At 49.3% G+C, this 16,862-nt stretch overlaps 1 protein-coding gene across 4 annotated transcripts in view; it reads left to right on the plus strand.

The window, feature by feature from the left end:
• Nucleotides 1-4,892: 4,892 nt before the first annotated feature.
• TDRD7 (tudor domain containing 7) overlaps nt 4,893-16,862 on the plus strand; it is a 46,965-nt gene continuing 34,995 nt past the window's right edge. For 2 of the 4 annotated variants that reach the window (XM_036403671.2, XM_036403674.2), the window contains exons 1-2: nt 4,893-5,020; nt 9,544-9,770. In XM_036403671.2, the coding sequence (XP_036259564.1) occupies nt 9,564-9,770 (207 nt within the window). In that variant the 5' untranslated portion in view covers nt 4,893-5,020; nt 9,544-9,563. The other 2 variants (XM_036403672.2, XM_036403673.2) reach the window with 2 other exon arrangements.

The following is a 16,862-nucleotide window of genomic DNA, read 5'->3' on the forward strand; positions in this document are numbered from 1 at the left end:
CCTCAAACTCAGCGGTGGGAGGCAGACATCACCGTGGTTGAAGGGTCACCACAAGTAGCTGAGTTGGACGCGGTCGTTAGGGCGTTCGAGAGGTTCCCTGAACCATTCAACCTAGTAACAGATTCGGCGTATGTCGCAGGTGTAGTGTCCAGAGCAGAGAATGCCATCCTTCAGGACGTTTCTAACATTCAGCTTTTTGAATTGCTCTCCAAATTAGTTAACTTGGTCTCCCACAGAGAGCAACCGTTTTACGTGATGCACGTCAGGTTCCACACTGATTTGCCGGGGTTTGTTGCGGAAGGCAACCGGCGCGCTGATGCCCTTGCCTCTCCTGTTCAAGTGGCCCCGCTCCCTGACCTTTTCGGGCAGGCCAAATTAAGCCACCAGCAGTTCCATCAAAATGCGCCTGGCCTAGTTCGCCAGTTCAATCTCACGCGCGAACAGGCTAGAGCAATTGTGGCAACGTGTCCCCAATGTCAGTCCCACCAAATGCCAACAATTAGCCTGGGAACTAACCCTAGAGGCCTATCAAGCTGTGAAGTGTGGCAAACAGATGTCACGCATATCCCCGCGTTTGGCCGGTTGAGCTTCGTTCATGTGTCTATTGACACCTTTTCTGGTGCCGTCTATGCCTCCGCCCACACAGGGGAGAAGGCAGTAGACTGCGAGAAGCATCTGCTTCAAGCATTCGCTGTCTTAGGCATCCCTAAGCTCATCAAAACAGACAACGGGCCTGCGTATGCTTCCCGGGAGTGGCAAGCTTTCCTGCAGCAATGGGGAATAGAACATAAGACAGGCATCCCCTATTCCCCGACAGGCCAAGCCATGGTGGAGAGAGCTCACCAGAGTCTGAAGAAAGTCCTTGAACACCAGAAGACTTCGACCAAGGTCGAGCCTCCCCACATCCGTCTCGCACGAGCAATGTTCACTATGAATTTCCTGAACTGCTCGTTTGAGAACCTCAATCCACCTATGGTCAGGCACTTCGGCAACCACGACAAGCTGCAGCCAAATTCCAGGCCTCCGGTTCTTGTGAAAGATCCGGAGACTTGGAGAACCGAAGGCCCATTTGATTTGGTAACCTGGGGGAGAGGCTACGCGTGCGTCTCCACTCCCTCAGGTCCCAAATGGGTACCTTCAAAATGGATCCGCCCCTATCTACCTAAGGACACCAAGTACAACACCAAAGTCAATCAAGTCAGACTGGCAAGTTGGAGAAGGAAGCGGAGACTTCCCAATCTTCCCTCACCAATCCTTGAACTATACCACTTGTTCTTTACCGAACCACCAGACCTCTGAGTTTCCTTGTACCTAATTTTATCTGTTTTTAGTTTTATTCCAGAGATGGCCCTGACTCCAGCCTGCTTCACCTTACTTTTGGCCGCCCTGTGGCTCGCGCCTTCCAGCACCGGCACGTGGATAGTCCCCCAGCCAAAAGCGAACGTCTGGCGGACTCTTGTGAATGCCCTGGGACAAGACCACATATGCCTGGACACCGGCGCAACAGACGACCCCATGTCGTCCTGCCTTGTGGGGATCCCTCTCCCTCCCGATGAGTTGCCCCCTCCCTTTAATTATGCATTTTCTTTATCCACCACCCGTAGCGCAATAGCTACCTTTTGGAGTGCTTGGAGGGACGGGGTCCGGGGGCTTGCCCCCTTAGACTCCGAACCCCAGGAACTCCACTTGCTCGGTTCCGCGGTTGCCCCAGTTTGTATTTTGTTCCGGTTTACACCCCGTCCCGGAGAAAAAGGCTATACGGTGATGAATCCCTCCGATCCCAGATACCAAACTACACAATGGTGCCAGAAGCCCATTAAAGTGCCGCTTTCCTCCACCCCTGGGGGAGAACCGTTAGCCCTTCCCCGAGGCATTTTTATGATTTGCGGGGACCGAGCGTGGGCAGGCATCCCCTCTCACCGTATAGGAGGGCCATGCGCGTTCGGGCGGCTGTCGCTGTTAATGCCCAACATTACCCAGATTTATGATTGGCGAAATAAGAGTCTCAGCCGTGATTCGGCCTCGAATTGGACCCGCGCAAAAAGAGATCTAAAAGACCTAGATCCTGACTGTGACTCTGTGATCGAACATTGGGCTAAGCCTAAAATTGTGGCACTCACCATTTTCTTGCCGTGGGTGTCCATTGCGAAATCTCTAGGTGAATTGGCCCACCTAGAGTGTTGGGTTGAGAAACAAGCAAACTTTACCTCAGCCGCACTCTCGGACCTCCTAGCTGATGAGAAAGTGACAAGGCAAGCGACGCTGCAGAACAGGGCGGCAATAGATTTTCTATTGCTGCTCCACAACCATCGCTGCGAAGAGTTCGAGGGGCTCTGTTGCTGAACCTTTCGTCCTGGGCAGAAGATGCAAGAGTCGCCATCAGCAAGATGCACGGCCTCATTTCAAACATAAAGCAACAAACAGCCGATTGGCTGGGAGACTTGTTCTCGCAGTGGGGACTGTCAGGCTGGGCTGGGTCAATTCTCAAATCTGTATTGTATTTTTGTTTCACCCTATTTGTTGTCTTCATAGCTGGTGCCATCCTTTGGAGACTGCTCAAGCAACTGCTCGACAGAGCCCTCCGAGCACCAGACGCCTTCCCAGTGGAGACCTCCTGCCAATTACCAGAGGAAAACACCTGGAAAGACACCTCTTCTCAAGAAGAGCAAGTCGAGTCTCACTGCAGCATCTCAGCTGAAGAGTCTGACCCCGAGTCCGCATCGCTTTAAAGACTGATCATTGACTGTTCCCCTTTCCCTCCTTTTTAAACAAAAAAGGGGGAGATGTTGTGTTCTGTGCTTCGTGATTGTGCTCGTGAGGCGTCCGTGGACCCACCAAAGCGCGGACCGGACCTCGAGTCTGGCAAGCGCTCCTCCACTGTGGGCTGGGCTGGTGAGCTCGCCAGGCACCCTCTTTCCATCTACAAGCCAACGCAACCGCAGCGTAGGTACTGTTTACAAGGCCTCAGGAAGCTTGCTCCATACAAACTCCTCTTGGCCTACAACCTTGTTTTATTTATTTTAGCTGTGACAGCTAGATTAAGCCAAATTAAGTAAAAATTGTCAAAAAACTATGAACAAAGAACCTTTAAAGAAAGTGCTTCAGCCCTAAGCTGGTTGCAGCACACATATCCCCTCTTAGCAGTTGAAGACAGTACAGTAACAATATGCATATTCTAGAAGCCACTTAGGAGATTCACAACTGTATTGTGATTCTGCAATATATGCTACAGTCTGCAAAATTTAATGTGCATGTTTACTGCAACCGCCATATCTCCCTACTAAATGGAAAGCCCTTGTAAATTAAAATAGCCTCAAATGAGTAAACTTTGTATTAAACATTGGATCCTCAATGTGTGGATTTTCTAAAAATGCTTTGTCAGAGCATACTGGACTCTGGCAGCAAGCAGTCTCTGGAGGCCGTAGCAGTCACAGCAGAAGGTGGGAACCCCTTGCAGGCCCCTTGCTGAACTCCGTGAGGTTCAGCAGCTCCACCGCTGTCCTGGCATGTGCCCCTCTGTGGGGCCAGCCTCTGGCTTTGGCAGACCTCCACTATTTGGTGACCATGCAGCTTGGCCTGATGCTGCTTCCACTCTGGCTCTCAGAAGTGACCATCTACAGAGGGAGGAATACTGTTGCGGGCAACATGCAGGGTGGCAGGGTCCTTTGAGAAAGGAGTGGCTGAGTAGCTCTCCATCACTAGTAACCCCTTGCATCACCTGTGTCCTTGGAATGCTGGACAGCACAGTGAAAGCTGAAGCTGTGGGTCTACAGCTTTCAAGAAGACAGTAGTGCCCAAGGTGCCTATGCAGATGCACACCACCTGGAAATTGGCAGCAACCTGGATATCGGCTCAGCAAGCACAGCCCTCCTGAGCAGGGCTGCAGCCCCATGGCAGTGCAGGCAGGCACCCACCAGCACCTCCTTGGTGGGACATGTACCTGTGGAGTGGTTTTTGTACAAGGTGACAAGAGAGAGCTCCAGCTGTAGAACTAAATTCAGTGGGTTTGGGCACTCTGAAATTGAGGCATTAAAGTGAATTAATTAGAGATCTGCAGGAGTACTGCATACAGTTCTGGTGCCTCCAACCCAAGAAAGACATGGAACTATTGGAACAAATCCAGACAAGGTGCACAAAGGACCTGAAAGGACTGGAGCACTTTCCCTATGAAGACAGGCTCAGAAAGTTGGGAGCTGAAGAAGACAAAGTTGTGTGGAAACCTCATTGCAACCAGTATCTGAAGGGTCGTATGAGGAAGCCAAAAAGGCACTGTCAGGAACTGCAGCAGCAGGACAAGCATAATCAGGACATAAGACAGGAAATTTAGGTTAGATATTAAGAGGAAATTGTTTGCTGTGAAGGCGGCGAGACATTGTGACAAACTGCCCAGAGAGGCTGTGAATGCCTCAACACTGGCAGCATTCAAGGCCAGGCTGGATAAGGCCTTGAGCAACGTGTTCCAGTGGGAGGTGCCCCTGCCCATGGCCGAAGGACTTGATCATTAAGGTCGTTTCTAACCCCTTAACATTCTATGTTCCTCTGCAGAAGAGAATTTGACGCTCTAACGGAGCTGTTATTCCTCAGCCGCTCCCTCTGGAAGGCGACTTTAGCTGCTGCCTTGTGACAGGACTGAGACTTCACCGGTTCCGTAAAAAGGCGGCAGGGCGGCCTGAGACGGCACGGGCGCGGCCGGATGCCAGCCCCGCCGAGCCCAGCTCGGGTCCCGCCCGGCTCCCGCGGCCGAGGGCACACGTGGCCCTTGCCGGGAGCGGCACGGCACGGCGCTGCGCAGGCGCCCGGGGCCGGAGCGGGCGGGGCGGAGGCGGCGGTTGGGCCGGGCCGGTTGGGCGGTGGCGCGGGGAGCGGCTGCGCAGCCCCTCAGTCCGCGGTCCCGCGCAGGGAGGCGGCGGCTCCGCCCGGCTCCGGTCCGGCCCGCGGCGGCGGCCCGAAGAGGCTGTGGCCGGTGCCTGAGAACCCCGGGTGGAGGAAGTGGAAAGGAAGGAGTGGAGCCCCGCCGGGCGTAAGTTCTCGCGGTCTGAGGGGAAAGGCAGCGCGGAGAGACGGGCGCTGCCAGCCAGCGGGAGGCTGTTCCTCCTCAGTGCTTGCGCGGTGACAGAGAAAGTGTCCCGTCTTCAGCGGGTTAGTGGATGCTTTCTGCCTTCGGAGACGCGTTCCCCGGGGGAGTGTTTGTACTCTGCGGAAAGCGAGGCTGTCAGGGAGTGCATCCCCTCCCTGCGGGAGAGCTGTCCGCATTTCCTCTTTTCCTTAGCCTGGCTAATGATCCGCAGCGCGGATCATCCGTTCTGAGCGTTCCGAAGGAAGTTTCGGTTCACGTGCTGGCAGAGGTGGTTTGAGCGATGTGCGTTGACTTAGTGATGGTGAGGCAGCTCGGGCTCCAGTTTCCAGTTAAGTGTCCTGCTGTCTGGAGGCAGTGAACCGCCGGGAAAATGTCAAAACTGCTGAATGACCTCATGTTAAAGCAGCTTAACTCAAAAACTATTTTTAAAAATGCTTCGGAACCTACTCTGAGCTGTGTAGCTTTCTGTTAATGTATCGATGTTGTCACCATTACTGCCTTGCAAGTCTGTGTAATTGCTGACTATAGGAATGGGAAGATTGTAAGGTGTGGGTTGAGACTGGATTCAGTTTGACCTTTGTACCCTAGTACCTGTCACCTCCTTTAACTTGTCCTCGTGACTACTCCTCACAATACAGTTTAGGAGATGGACTTTATAATATGCTGTTTGCTATTTCTGATATATTTCAACTATTGCATTGGTATGCAACTAACATGTCTGATAGTGACATGATGTAATTCCCCCGTAATCCTCAGTTTCTTCTTTTAGTGAAGTTTTTCTTCCGAATCAACTTTTTAAACTGCCATTCCAGGTTATTTTATATTTTCTTCATCACTCCTTGATGTCGTGCATATACTGGTAATTTTACCTGAGTAGGAAAATAAACTCAGAAGGTTTAGGCAAGAGAATTTTCAAGAGCCATGTTAGCCCAATAAGAAATTGTGTCTACAATTTAAAAGAGACAGTAAGAAAAAAAGGCCCCCAAAATTTTCCTATTCGTTTTTCCATGTTTCCTGAATGAATGTAGCTTGAAAAACAGTTATAGACAGAAATTCATTTTTTGCTGCATTGTTCTCAATGCTTGAGTGCTTTGGGATTTTTTTATATGATCAAGACTTTACATTACTTACAGGTTTCTGTGGCACATGATGTCATTTGAAACTGAGCGAGTCCAAAGGAGATATGAACCTCGTGTGTCTTTTTTCTTCTGGCAGGTGGCAATCACATCTCCTGATTCTTTGAAGCTCGGTGCCCCAGCTGCAAAGTCTCTGAAAGGATAAGAGAAGGATGCAAGTGCCCAGTGTAGATTTGCCCACTGCTGTGTGGAGATGTGCAGGTTCAGTGTGTGCTGCTCCTCCTAGGCAGTGCCTGTGTTGAGCAGAGGGCAGCTGTGAGGGCAGCTGCTGCTGAGGGATTGTTGCAGGATCGGTCAGTGAAACCCGCTGGAGCAGCAAGGGCAGAAATGGCAGGGTTCAGGAGCCATGTGTGTGTGAAGAGGTGTACTGGCCATGCTGTCTGCCTGGGTGCAGGGACATGGGTGTACCTGTGTGCGAATATGAGCGTAGAGAGCAAGAGGTACGGTTGGGTTAGTGAAGTGCTGTGTGTGCATAAAGTGAAACTGTCCAAGGAAGGGTGCAGAAGAGGACTTGATGCGGTGCCTCCTTGTGTGGCCCCGGAGCTGGACCGTCGTGAGGTTGGGTGCAGGAAGGGAGAGCGTGAAGTGTGTGTGGTGGCATCTGAAATGTGCTGAGGTTGGCATTTCTCTTCCTTTTGGAGTTGGTGTGTTGTTGCCCAGTTGGTGAGCTCCCCAGGAAGGGAAGCGGTGATGGGATAGGGTCTCTTTGGGGAGAGCAGTGCAGACTAGCCTTTCATGGGGCCCCTGGTGGCAGCGCTGCAGATGTGAGAGAGCCTTGTGCAGGTAGGTGGGCAGCAGTCACTGGCCTTGGTGTGCTGGAGGAGGGGCACTCTGGTGCTGTGTCTAGAGCTGGAGGGTCTTGAGGAGAGTGAGGTGGCCTTGTCCTGCAGCGCTGGCTGTGCTCATGTTGCACATGAGCTGCTGGGGGGCGAGGAGGACGAGGCGTTTGATGTGCACCAGTGTGATGTGCTCAGTGTTGGAGCGGAGCCTGTGTGCAGCACACACTTGGAGAGCAGGGTTGTTGTGCGAGAGCTCCGTGGCTTTGGTGTCCAGCCGTGGCAGGGAGGTTCCCGTGGTGGGAGTGTCCCTGCGGTGAGCGAGCGCCTGGGAGGAGAAGGCCCAGGTGGGAGCACAGAGCCTGCCCTGCAGCACTTGTGCCTGGCGCTCCCCAAGGTCCCAAGGGCGTAGCTGAGTGTTCCTGGAGAAGCCCCAAGTGTGTGCAGTTCTGTGAGTTGGGAGGCTGGGAGGGCTTTAGGTAGCGCTGGCTCTGGCCTGGAAAGCGCCTCCCGCGCTGCCCAGACTTCCTGGGCCGGAGCCCTGGCTGGAAGGTTTCTGCCACCATTTTGTGCGAGGGAGATGCCATTTTGTTCAGTGTTGCAGCTCCTGCTTCCTTGTACCAGGAAGTACCCAGATATCAAAATATTTATATTCAGCTCATGCATAGGGTATGTAGATATTTAGAGTTGTCTGTATGAAGGAATGAATCAGTAGATTCATACTTAGATACGCTAATTATAGACATTTCTAGAGGTATATGAATGAGAGATTTGTAATGGTAAAATCATAAGCCTGAGGTAGGTAAAGCAGTCTTTCTTGAGAGCTGATGGAATGAATCTGTAGATGTGGATGAAATGCATTGCACAAGGATAAAAGGCAGGTTTGGGCCTTCCGCTTTGCGTGGCCGTAGAAAAAGCATTGAGCTGTTTGGGGAGGAGCCAGGAGGTGTCACAGAGCACTGGGACGTGCCCGAGGGCTGTGGAGCTGTGTGAGGTGGCTGCCAGGCAGGCCTCAGCAAGCACCGTGACATGTCCCCAGAACATGGATCGAGGTCTGTCCCTCGATCCAGGCTGAGAAGGCTCCATGCCTGGGCAGAGTGCAGTGGGATGGTCATGCAGTGCATATCCCTGGGGCAAGCTCTGGGCATGCCATGGCCCTACCAGACACGAGCAACATGGGCTGAAAAAACAGAAGGCCAGAACAAAATCCCTGTGTCAGAGGATCACATGCCTGGGGACTTAAGTTGTGTTTTCTCTCTGAAGAGTCTGTGGAGTCGAGGCATTGTGCACTTGTGGGTAAGACGTTGCATGCCCCAGATGCATGCTGTTTCCATGGTGGAGTGGAGACATGGGTGTTATTGAAGGTGCTGGCTCAGGGGCACGTGGAGCAGCTCCTGTCTCTCTAGAGGGACACCCCGCACTACAGAGTGTGGGGTGCTGTGACAGGGGGTGGTGGTTGTGCCTTCTCTCACTTTCAGTAGAAGTTTTAGCTCTGCAGGTAGTAAGGTGTCATCAAATCACAAAATATCGTGAACTGGATAAAATGACCCACAGGATCATCGAAATCTAAACAAATCACACCATGTGCCTTGGACCATTGTCCAAGCGTTTCTTGGTCTCTGTCAGACCTGGTGCTGTGACCACTTCTATTGGGAGCCTGTTCTAGTGCTCAATCACCCTCTGGGTGAAGAACCTTCTCCTGATATCAAGCCCAAACCTTCTGTGACACCACTTTGGCCATTCCCATGGGCCCTGTCACTGGTCATAGGAGTGTAAATATCAGTGTCTGCTGCTCCTCTTACCCTCACAAGGAAGTTGTAGACTGCAATGTGGTCTCTCCTCAGTCTTCTCTTCTCTAGACTGAACAGACCAAGTGACTTCAACCTCATATGGGTTCCCTTCACGGCCCTTCACCATGTTTGTTGCCCCCCTTTGGACACTCTTGACAGCTCAATGTCTTTCTTATACTGCGGTACCCAAAACTGCCCCCAGCACTCAAGGTGAGGCTGCCCCAGTGCAGAGCAGAGTGGGATAATCCTCTCCCTTGCCTGGCTGTGATTGTGTGCCTGATGCACCGCAGGACATGAGTGGCCCTCCTGGATTCCAGGACACTGCTGACTCATGTTCAGCTTCCCATTGGCAGGACCCCGAGGCCACTTTCCATGGTGCCTCTCTTTCCCCAGTTGTACGCACCTCCAGAATTGCCCTGTCCCAGGTACAGTATCTAGTACTTGTCTGTGGTGGGTCAGTTGCTTAGCAGCACCCGCCCCTCTTCTGTGCATGTGGCCTCTCATGATTGTCTGGCAGAGCCAACCTGTGCTGCTGCGCTCCTTTGTCAGCACTTTTTGACACTGTCATGCCCTGTGTGTTCCATACCACATTATGCTTGGCTTGCACTAGCATGGCCCTACCCAGAAGTATCACAGTCTCCAGAGATGAGGCACTGAGTTGCTGCATTCTGTTTTTTGGGGGGAGGGAGCTTGAATAGTAAAACCCAGTGATTTTAGCCTGTGTATGTAAAAATGCTTTTTTTTCTCTTCTTTTTTTCTTTTAGAGACAGGGTTGTAGGTGAAGATGCAGGAGCCAGAACTTGTTGCAAAAGCCCTGCGAGCTGTTCTTCATGCCTTTAAAAATGGTGTACGTTTGTCAGAACTTCAGAACGAATACAGATCCCTGACCAATGAGTTCATTCCCTTCAGGCATCTAGGATATGACACACTGGAAGGCTACTTGGCAAGTATCCCAGGAGTGGTCAGAATGGAAGAGAACAAAATGGGAGAGGTAAGAATCACAATTGAGAATTACAGTTCAGAAATGAAGTGCTGTGTGTGCATAAAGTGAAACTGTGTTAGCTTTTGTGTTAGCAGAATGTTCCTGGTTCATAGTTTTACCTCCTTTTGTGCTGTGGATTTCTGTAGCATGCCTATGGTGCACTGATTCTGGGAGAGGTGGAAGCTGTGACATAAGATACTAAGTGCTTCTTATTTTCCTGCCTCTGCATTCCAGACCCAAGGCTGTGTATTCAGAAGGTGTAAAGTTGCAGGGCTTTTTCCTGGAAATGTGAATTCTGTGTGGAAAGATCACTTGTGTGACTGTGGAGATCTGGCCCCTTTCTCAGCATTTCTGACTTTAGAGGAGATACTAGTGGCTTGTCCTGGGACCTTAAAGAAGGTTAACTTGTGTTTGTTAATCATCTCTTCTCAGTGGGGTTTAGCATCATTTTTGTCCCTACAGTAAAACTCTTTGGTGCTGTTGCTTATAAGCCTGACAGTGCTTGCTTTGGACTTAGGATTCTTGTTTGTTACGGATTGCAGTGCAACGGGACTACAAATATGTGCTGAGGTGACAAAGAGCTCATGTAAGTGAGGTGCCTTGCTACAATATTTGCAAGTGCCTCACCATTTGGCAAGCATGCAAGGGATAAAGGGTCGTCACACAGATCAAGGAGAAGCAGATCTTAGCAGAGGATTGGTGTGGTAGAAGAGTTGTCCCTTACTCCTTGCTCTTGTTGCACTAGCCTGTGTCTCCTGGTGGCTGCCACCTTGGAAGCAGCTTGCCAGGACCACAAACCTCCTTGCCCAATAGTCTGGACTTCTTGTTTGAAGTCAGAATGTGTTTTCTTGATAGCTGGTGTAGCTGTGTGACTCGCAGATGATCTGTGTGGCAAGCTTGAAGCCTCTCCCTCGTTGGAGTATGGTTCTGGGTTCCTGAAGTCTTTGTAGCCTGAGGCAGAGCAAAAAGCTAGTGGATGTTTGGCACAGTGTGTGGCTGTCATAGCAGGTCTGAAGAGACAGGACTTAAGGCTGAGATTCCTTGTTTGCTTAGTTGGATTGGGATGGCATCTGTGAACTCAGAACTAGTTCTCCCTCATTAGCTGTCTGGTGAGAATACAGTGAGAGGTATCCTGAGTTTTGTCCTAATACCTGGAAATGTGGCTGTTTTAAAGCAACAGGTTCCCTTTCTGCATTTTTACATCAGAATTTGCCCTTTTACAGCGGACAAGCAAGTTTGGGATTCTTTTTCTCCAAAGCCTGCCTCAGCTGCAGCTACGTTAGTAACAGGATTGCAGGTACCTCAGGTCTGGGAACATTTGTGATCCTGCAATTAAATGCTTCCTCGTGGTGGTTCTGGCAGATAGCCATCTGTTTCTAACTAGGGCCTTGCAGGGTGTAATCTGGTATCCTCCCATTCCCTTGAGAGCCTTGTTTATCCACTAATGCGATGTGTGCTGAGAGCCTTGTGAACTCTTGGATAGCACTAGGGGCAGTGAATTCTTTGCGGCAGCTGTTACAAGAGAGTGAAACGTGGCTTTAGGACGTGAAAAAGGAGAAAGTCAGGGGTCTTGAGGTACTTGAGGAGGACTCACTCTGGTTCAGAAGTGCCAACTGTGCTCTGCATGCCTGAAACAGCTGAGAGGAAGTGCCTTGTTAAACACCTGGGAGGTGGGAAAGGTGCAAAGACTGAGCCCATGTTGCTGTTTGATGACACTCCTGTTGCCAGTGTCCACAGTGTGGACATAGCAGACATAAAGCAGAGAGTGGTAAGCATGACTATGCACTGATGTGGGCTACTAAGCTGCCTGGGACTGCTCCCATGTGCTTTCTTCTTACAGGCTATATGTCATTATAAGCCTGTTCTCTTTGTTCACCTCTCTCCAGAATACTTGAGCTCCATTATAGGCTGATACTGTAGCTCAGAGTCCACACAAGGCCTCTACAAGAGCATGCAGTCAGCCAGTCTCTCTTCATGGCTCTGGAGTACTCTGACCTCCGAAATGTCTGTCAAGACCCTTTCCTCTTCTTTTAATCCCCTTACGGACACTGGGGCAGGGCAGCCAAGACATGCACATCCAAGGGTCTGCTAGCAGCTAGTGATCTTGGCTGCAGTCTAGATAGACTTAAAAAGACTTTCCGTACTGCTAGGTCAGCTGTCCAAGACGTAGCTGTCCAAGAAATGCATTCAAAAAGGAATAGTATAAAGTAGGCAGTAAATAATACAAATAGATCTCGAAGTGCCACGTGTTACGTCCTGCCTTAAGTGTTTGTGGGAGGTGAATATTAGCTAGGTAACTGAGGTTCAACAAACGTTATCTTGGGAAGGCAATGATATAAATTGTGCTTTGTTCCTCTTGATACTGAACACTAATTTAGCTGTCTTGAATGTGGGAAAGATTAAATCTGATGACTTTTTCTTTATGCAGTAGCTATGTCCTCCAATTTCCACAGAAGATAAGAATTAAGTTCAGCATACAGAAAGCACTGCAAGGGGACTCATTGAAATACTTGCACCTCCAACAGGTGGTTGCATCATTTCAAGGAACCCTACTTTGCTTTACCTCATATTCATTTATGACAAGTGTGTTGTTGCACTTTCGTCTAAGAAAACTTTGCTTGACTTCTGCTTGAATAATTAAGCCCCTTCAAAAGGAGAAATTTGAAGACTACTTTGCTCTGCTCATCCCTTTTTACATCTGAATTGATTTTAATTCAAAGCATTTTGTTAAGCTTTATCCCTGTGAAACAAGGGAAGGAAATGCAAAAAAAAAAAATTATTTAGAACATTAGTGACAGGAAAAACCTGAAATGTACCAGAGATGTGAAAATACTCATTTATAAAACTCTGATAAACTGTATAGGGACAAAAATCCTTTTATATTGAGACTTTGGTCAAGTGATCAATCAAAGTGATCAACAAAGGTCAAGTGATCCATCTCATGCATCCATTCCTGTTAGCTAGGAGTTTGAGAAAAGCTTTCATACTCTTTTCTGGAAGTGAGCACAAATGGGAGCCTCTCTGAAGAGCCAGTATATGACTGTCCACAGCTTGGGCTACAACCAGAAGAAACTGGAGATCTTTGTGTTGTTCAGGGCTGTGATCTCATTTAAGGTCACAGAGAGTTGTTGCAACAGGTCACATAACCAGCATGCTGCTGTGGGTTGACACTGGCTGGTGAGGAGTTATGGGCTGCAGTGGTGGACACGAGGAGTTCCTGTGAGATATTCCCAGTTTGGGAGCAGCGGGGATGCCAGGAGCACTGTCTTGGGGCAGATGATGAGACAGGAAGAGCTTATGAGTAGTGGACAGACCAGTGTATGGCAACGTGGTGGCTATCTGATACAAATATCTTAAGTGTGAAGAAGTGGCAGACAAAGCAGATGATGCCTTCTTTTGACAACCACTGGGGGATTTGGGCCACTGCCATACCTGCTATAGGGACAAGACATCCAAGTGTGAACAATCCAGGATGTTTCTGGGGTCTGCTGCTCCCAACATCCTGACACATGCAATGAATCAATGAAGAGAGATGCTCTGCTGGACACAGTCCTTGAAAACAAGGAACAATTGCCCATGTAAAGGCTCGGAAGAGCCCTGTCTGTGGCTAGATGGTGTCTGTGACCCTGAAAGGAGGGAAACAAAGCCAAAAGTAGAATCAACAATGCAGGACTTTGGGAGAGCAGATGCTGGCCTGTTCAGGAATCTGCTTAGAAGACTCATGGAATACAGTCCTGAAGAGAATGATCCAGGAGAGATAGTGAGCTTACAAGAATTGTCTCCTCCAGTTTCAAGAATGGTACATTCCGATAGTTGTGGGAAAAAGCAAAGGGGGCAGGAGCACTGTCAGAACTGAGCCATAAATGCAAGCATGCATGAGGTGGGAGCAGGGAGAAGGAGCCTGGAAGGATGATACAAATGCTGCCTAAACAAGCCTACATGGACCTAAACAAGACTGTGTTTACTATTCATTATTTGAAGACCAAGATTAAGTGCCGTCCCCTTGAGAACAGCTCCCAGAGCACTGCCAGGTCTGAGTAAATGCTTCCAAAAAAAGTCCTTAAAATAGCTGGTTAAGTGTACAGGCAATCGGAGGAAACAAGGACAGGGATACAGGGACAACAGAAAAGAAAAAAGAAGGTACAGCAAATGAAGACCTTCAGCCTTTTGCTGTGTTTCACTTCACTAAAGCCTTATGAAGTCCATGCTCAAACTGTTGAGCGCGGATTGTTGCACAGATCTGTGAAAGGGTGAAAAGTGAGGGATTTCAGGTTCACCTTTCACAAAGATAGGTTATGACTCAGGTACAGGATGGTGTATGACAAAGTCTCTCTCTTAAGCAAGGTTGGAGAAGGTACACGTGATTGAAGAAGGAGTGCCTAACTTAAATCTACCATTACAAGCATGCACACAGGAGGTAGAAGCAGAATTGGGTGAGCTGGAAGGGGTATAGAGATACTATGGAAATAGGCAGAGGAGAATGCAGGGCAAGGAAGTCCTAATCTGGTTGGGGGAGGATTAAGATAGGGGGCATTTGGAAAAACTGAATGTGCATAAGTCCATGAGTTTATTGCAGTGCACCCACAGGTGTCAGTTACCTTGGAAAGGTCATGGTAATTTGTGGGATGTTCTTGAGGACTGAAAGAAAGCACCACCCTTCACTGGGAAGGGTGGGATGGGAAGATCAGCCTGACATTGAACTGTTGGAAAGTTGTTGAGCGTCTAATCCTGGAAAGCTGTTCCAGCCACTTGAAAGACAAGAAGGCAAGTCAGTATGGATTTACAAAGTGAAAATCATATGTTACAAATAAATACCCTTCAAATTGAGATGATTGGTTGAGTGGAGACCATTGGATGTGGTTTAACTGAATTTTGGTAGGGCTTGTAGTATCCTCTTCTGTAACAGTGGCACAAAACCCACTTGGTAGACCACTTAAAAGTGATGTGCCCTGGGAATAGATGCTCAAGAACTGCTGTCTAACGTGTTCATGAATGACCTAGGTGATGGGACAGAGATCATCCTCAGCAAGTCTGTAGATGACAGGAGAGACTGATAGAGCAAATTAATGTGCTTGTTGTTCAGAGGGATTTCAAGAAGCTGGAGAAATAGAGCACCAGGAACTCTATGAAGTTCAGTATAGGGAAATGCCAAGTCCTGCACCTGGGGAAGAAAAACCCCATATTCTTGTATAGTTTTGGGGTTGACCAACTGAAAAGTAGCTTGGCAGACAAATGCCCTGGAGTTCTGGTGGATGCAGAGTTCACAGTGTGCAGGGTGCCATTTGTAGCAAGGGAGACCAACAGCATACTTGGATTCATTAAGAAGAGTTGCCAGCTCTAATGGGGGTGATAATTCCCCTCTGCTCAGCAGCAGTGAAACCACATCCTTTTCTAAGCTTCCCAGAGCAAGACTCGCATGGCCACACTGAAGCAAGTTCATGGAATGATTGTGAAGATTACGAAGGGGCTGGAACGTAATGTCTCTGATGCAGGACTCAGCGGGGATTGTTTGTGCTGGAAAAGAGAAAGCTCAGGGAAATCTTATCCTTATGTCTATTAAAGGGAGTAAAAAAACCATGGAGCCAGACTCCATCTCCAGTTCTCATTGGTATTCAGTGAACAGATAAGAGACAACGATAGCAGAGTGAAATAAAAGCAGTCCCGTGTAAACATTAAACAGCCCACCTTTTTTACAGTGAGGCTGGATAAACAGTAGAAGAAGTTTTCCAGAGTGGTTGAGAGTTCTTCGTCCTTGAAGATATTTCACTACCTGACTTGGTCTAACTGATGCTGCTTTGAGCAAAGATGCTATATGACATGGACTGTAGAAATGTTTTCCAGTCTTAAGTTTTCTGTGATTCCTGGCATTTAATCACTACAGTGGTGATACTGCTGGATTGCTGTTTTTATCAGTGCTGACTGTGCAGCAGGTACACTGTCTGATCTGTAAGTAGGAGTTCCTGGGGTAGGAGAGCTCTCCCTCAGAAGGAAAGGCCCTCCTGGCAGTGGCTCTGTGTTGAGCCAGCTCAGCAAAGGTGCTGGGTTTGCCAAAGAGGAGGGGGAAGAATGAACTGGAGAGCACTGCTGGAGGGGTTGCCTGGCTTCTAGTGTCATCATCCATTGCCCTTATTTTCCTGGGCTATGTGGGTCACCCTAGAACAAGAGAGATCCCTGGACCAAGCTGTTGCTTGCTGCTTAGCAATCTCTTGCTTTTGTTGTTTTTCTGCTTTGATTGTCCTGTCTTAATTGTGAGAAAAGATCCTTTTTGAAGCTGCTGTTTGGTAAATTTCAGAGGTGCTGGTGAAATCCCTGAGTTTCTCTTGTGCTGCTCCTGTGCAAAATGGTCATCTCTGATGGTCCTTGGGGGCCATGGCTAGCAAGGTAGCAGTGCTGGCCCCATGGCACTGTTGAGAAAGGGGCCCTTTTATAACCTCTACCACCACCACAGAACATGACTGAGACCCCAGACTTACATTTTAACTTAGTGCTTTTGGGGTAACTGCCTGTGTCTGTATGGAGTCCTGGAGGAGTACTCACCAGCTGCCTTTGCAGCAGTTGAATGACCCAAAAGTTCGGGCTTTCATCTTCTTTTCAGGCAAAGTGCACACTAGGCACATGGTTTGGTGTCTTGCCAAGGCAAAGTTCCTATATCCATCCATGGGATGGCCTGTGGTGATTGGATTTTGAGGCAAGAGGCCATGAAGTTGAGCAGGGAGATACCTATGGGCTTGTTCAAGGCTGGGCTGTTGTTGGGGGCCAGCCCAGTGCCTGTGAATGGTGCACCCAGGATAGTTGTGCAGTTTCTTCAGTAAGTGGGGCAAATGCAACCCTGCTCCACAGGGTTAGCATAGTGCCAGAGCCTCTAGTGAGCCTTGCCAGAAAGAATAAGAACAGGCTGCAGCCCCATGGCTTCCCAGAGTTATAAAGCAAGGTGGTGGGCCTGTGGAATGGGAGTTAGAAACCAGGCTGTTTCTCAGAGGGGCCCAACGTAAGTGGAAGGATGATGCAGAGGCTCTGGCTGTCTGGTTTGCTGATTTCTGAGGTTCACTGAGATTTCTTCTGGGGTTTCACAAAAGGAGAGTGAGATATCCAAGATCCATG

This window comes from Molothrus ater, chromosome Z, assembly GCF_012460135.2.
Source record: "Molothrus ater isolate BHLD 08-10-18 breed brown headed cowbird chromosome Z, BPBGC_Mater_1.1, whole genome shotgun sequence".
NCBI classification, from domain to species: Eukaryota; Metazoa; Chordata; class Aves; order Passeriformes; family Icteridae; genus Molothrus; species Molothrus ater.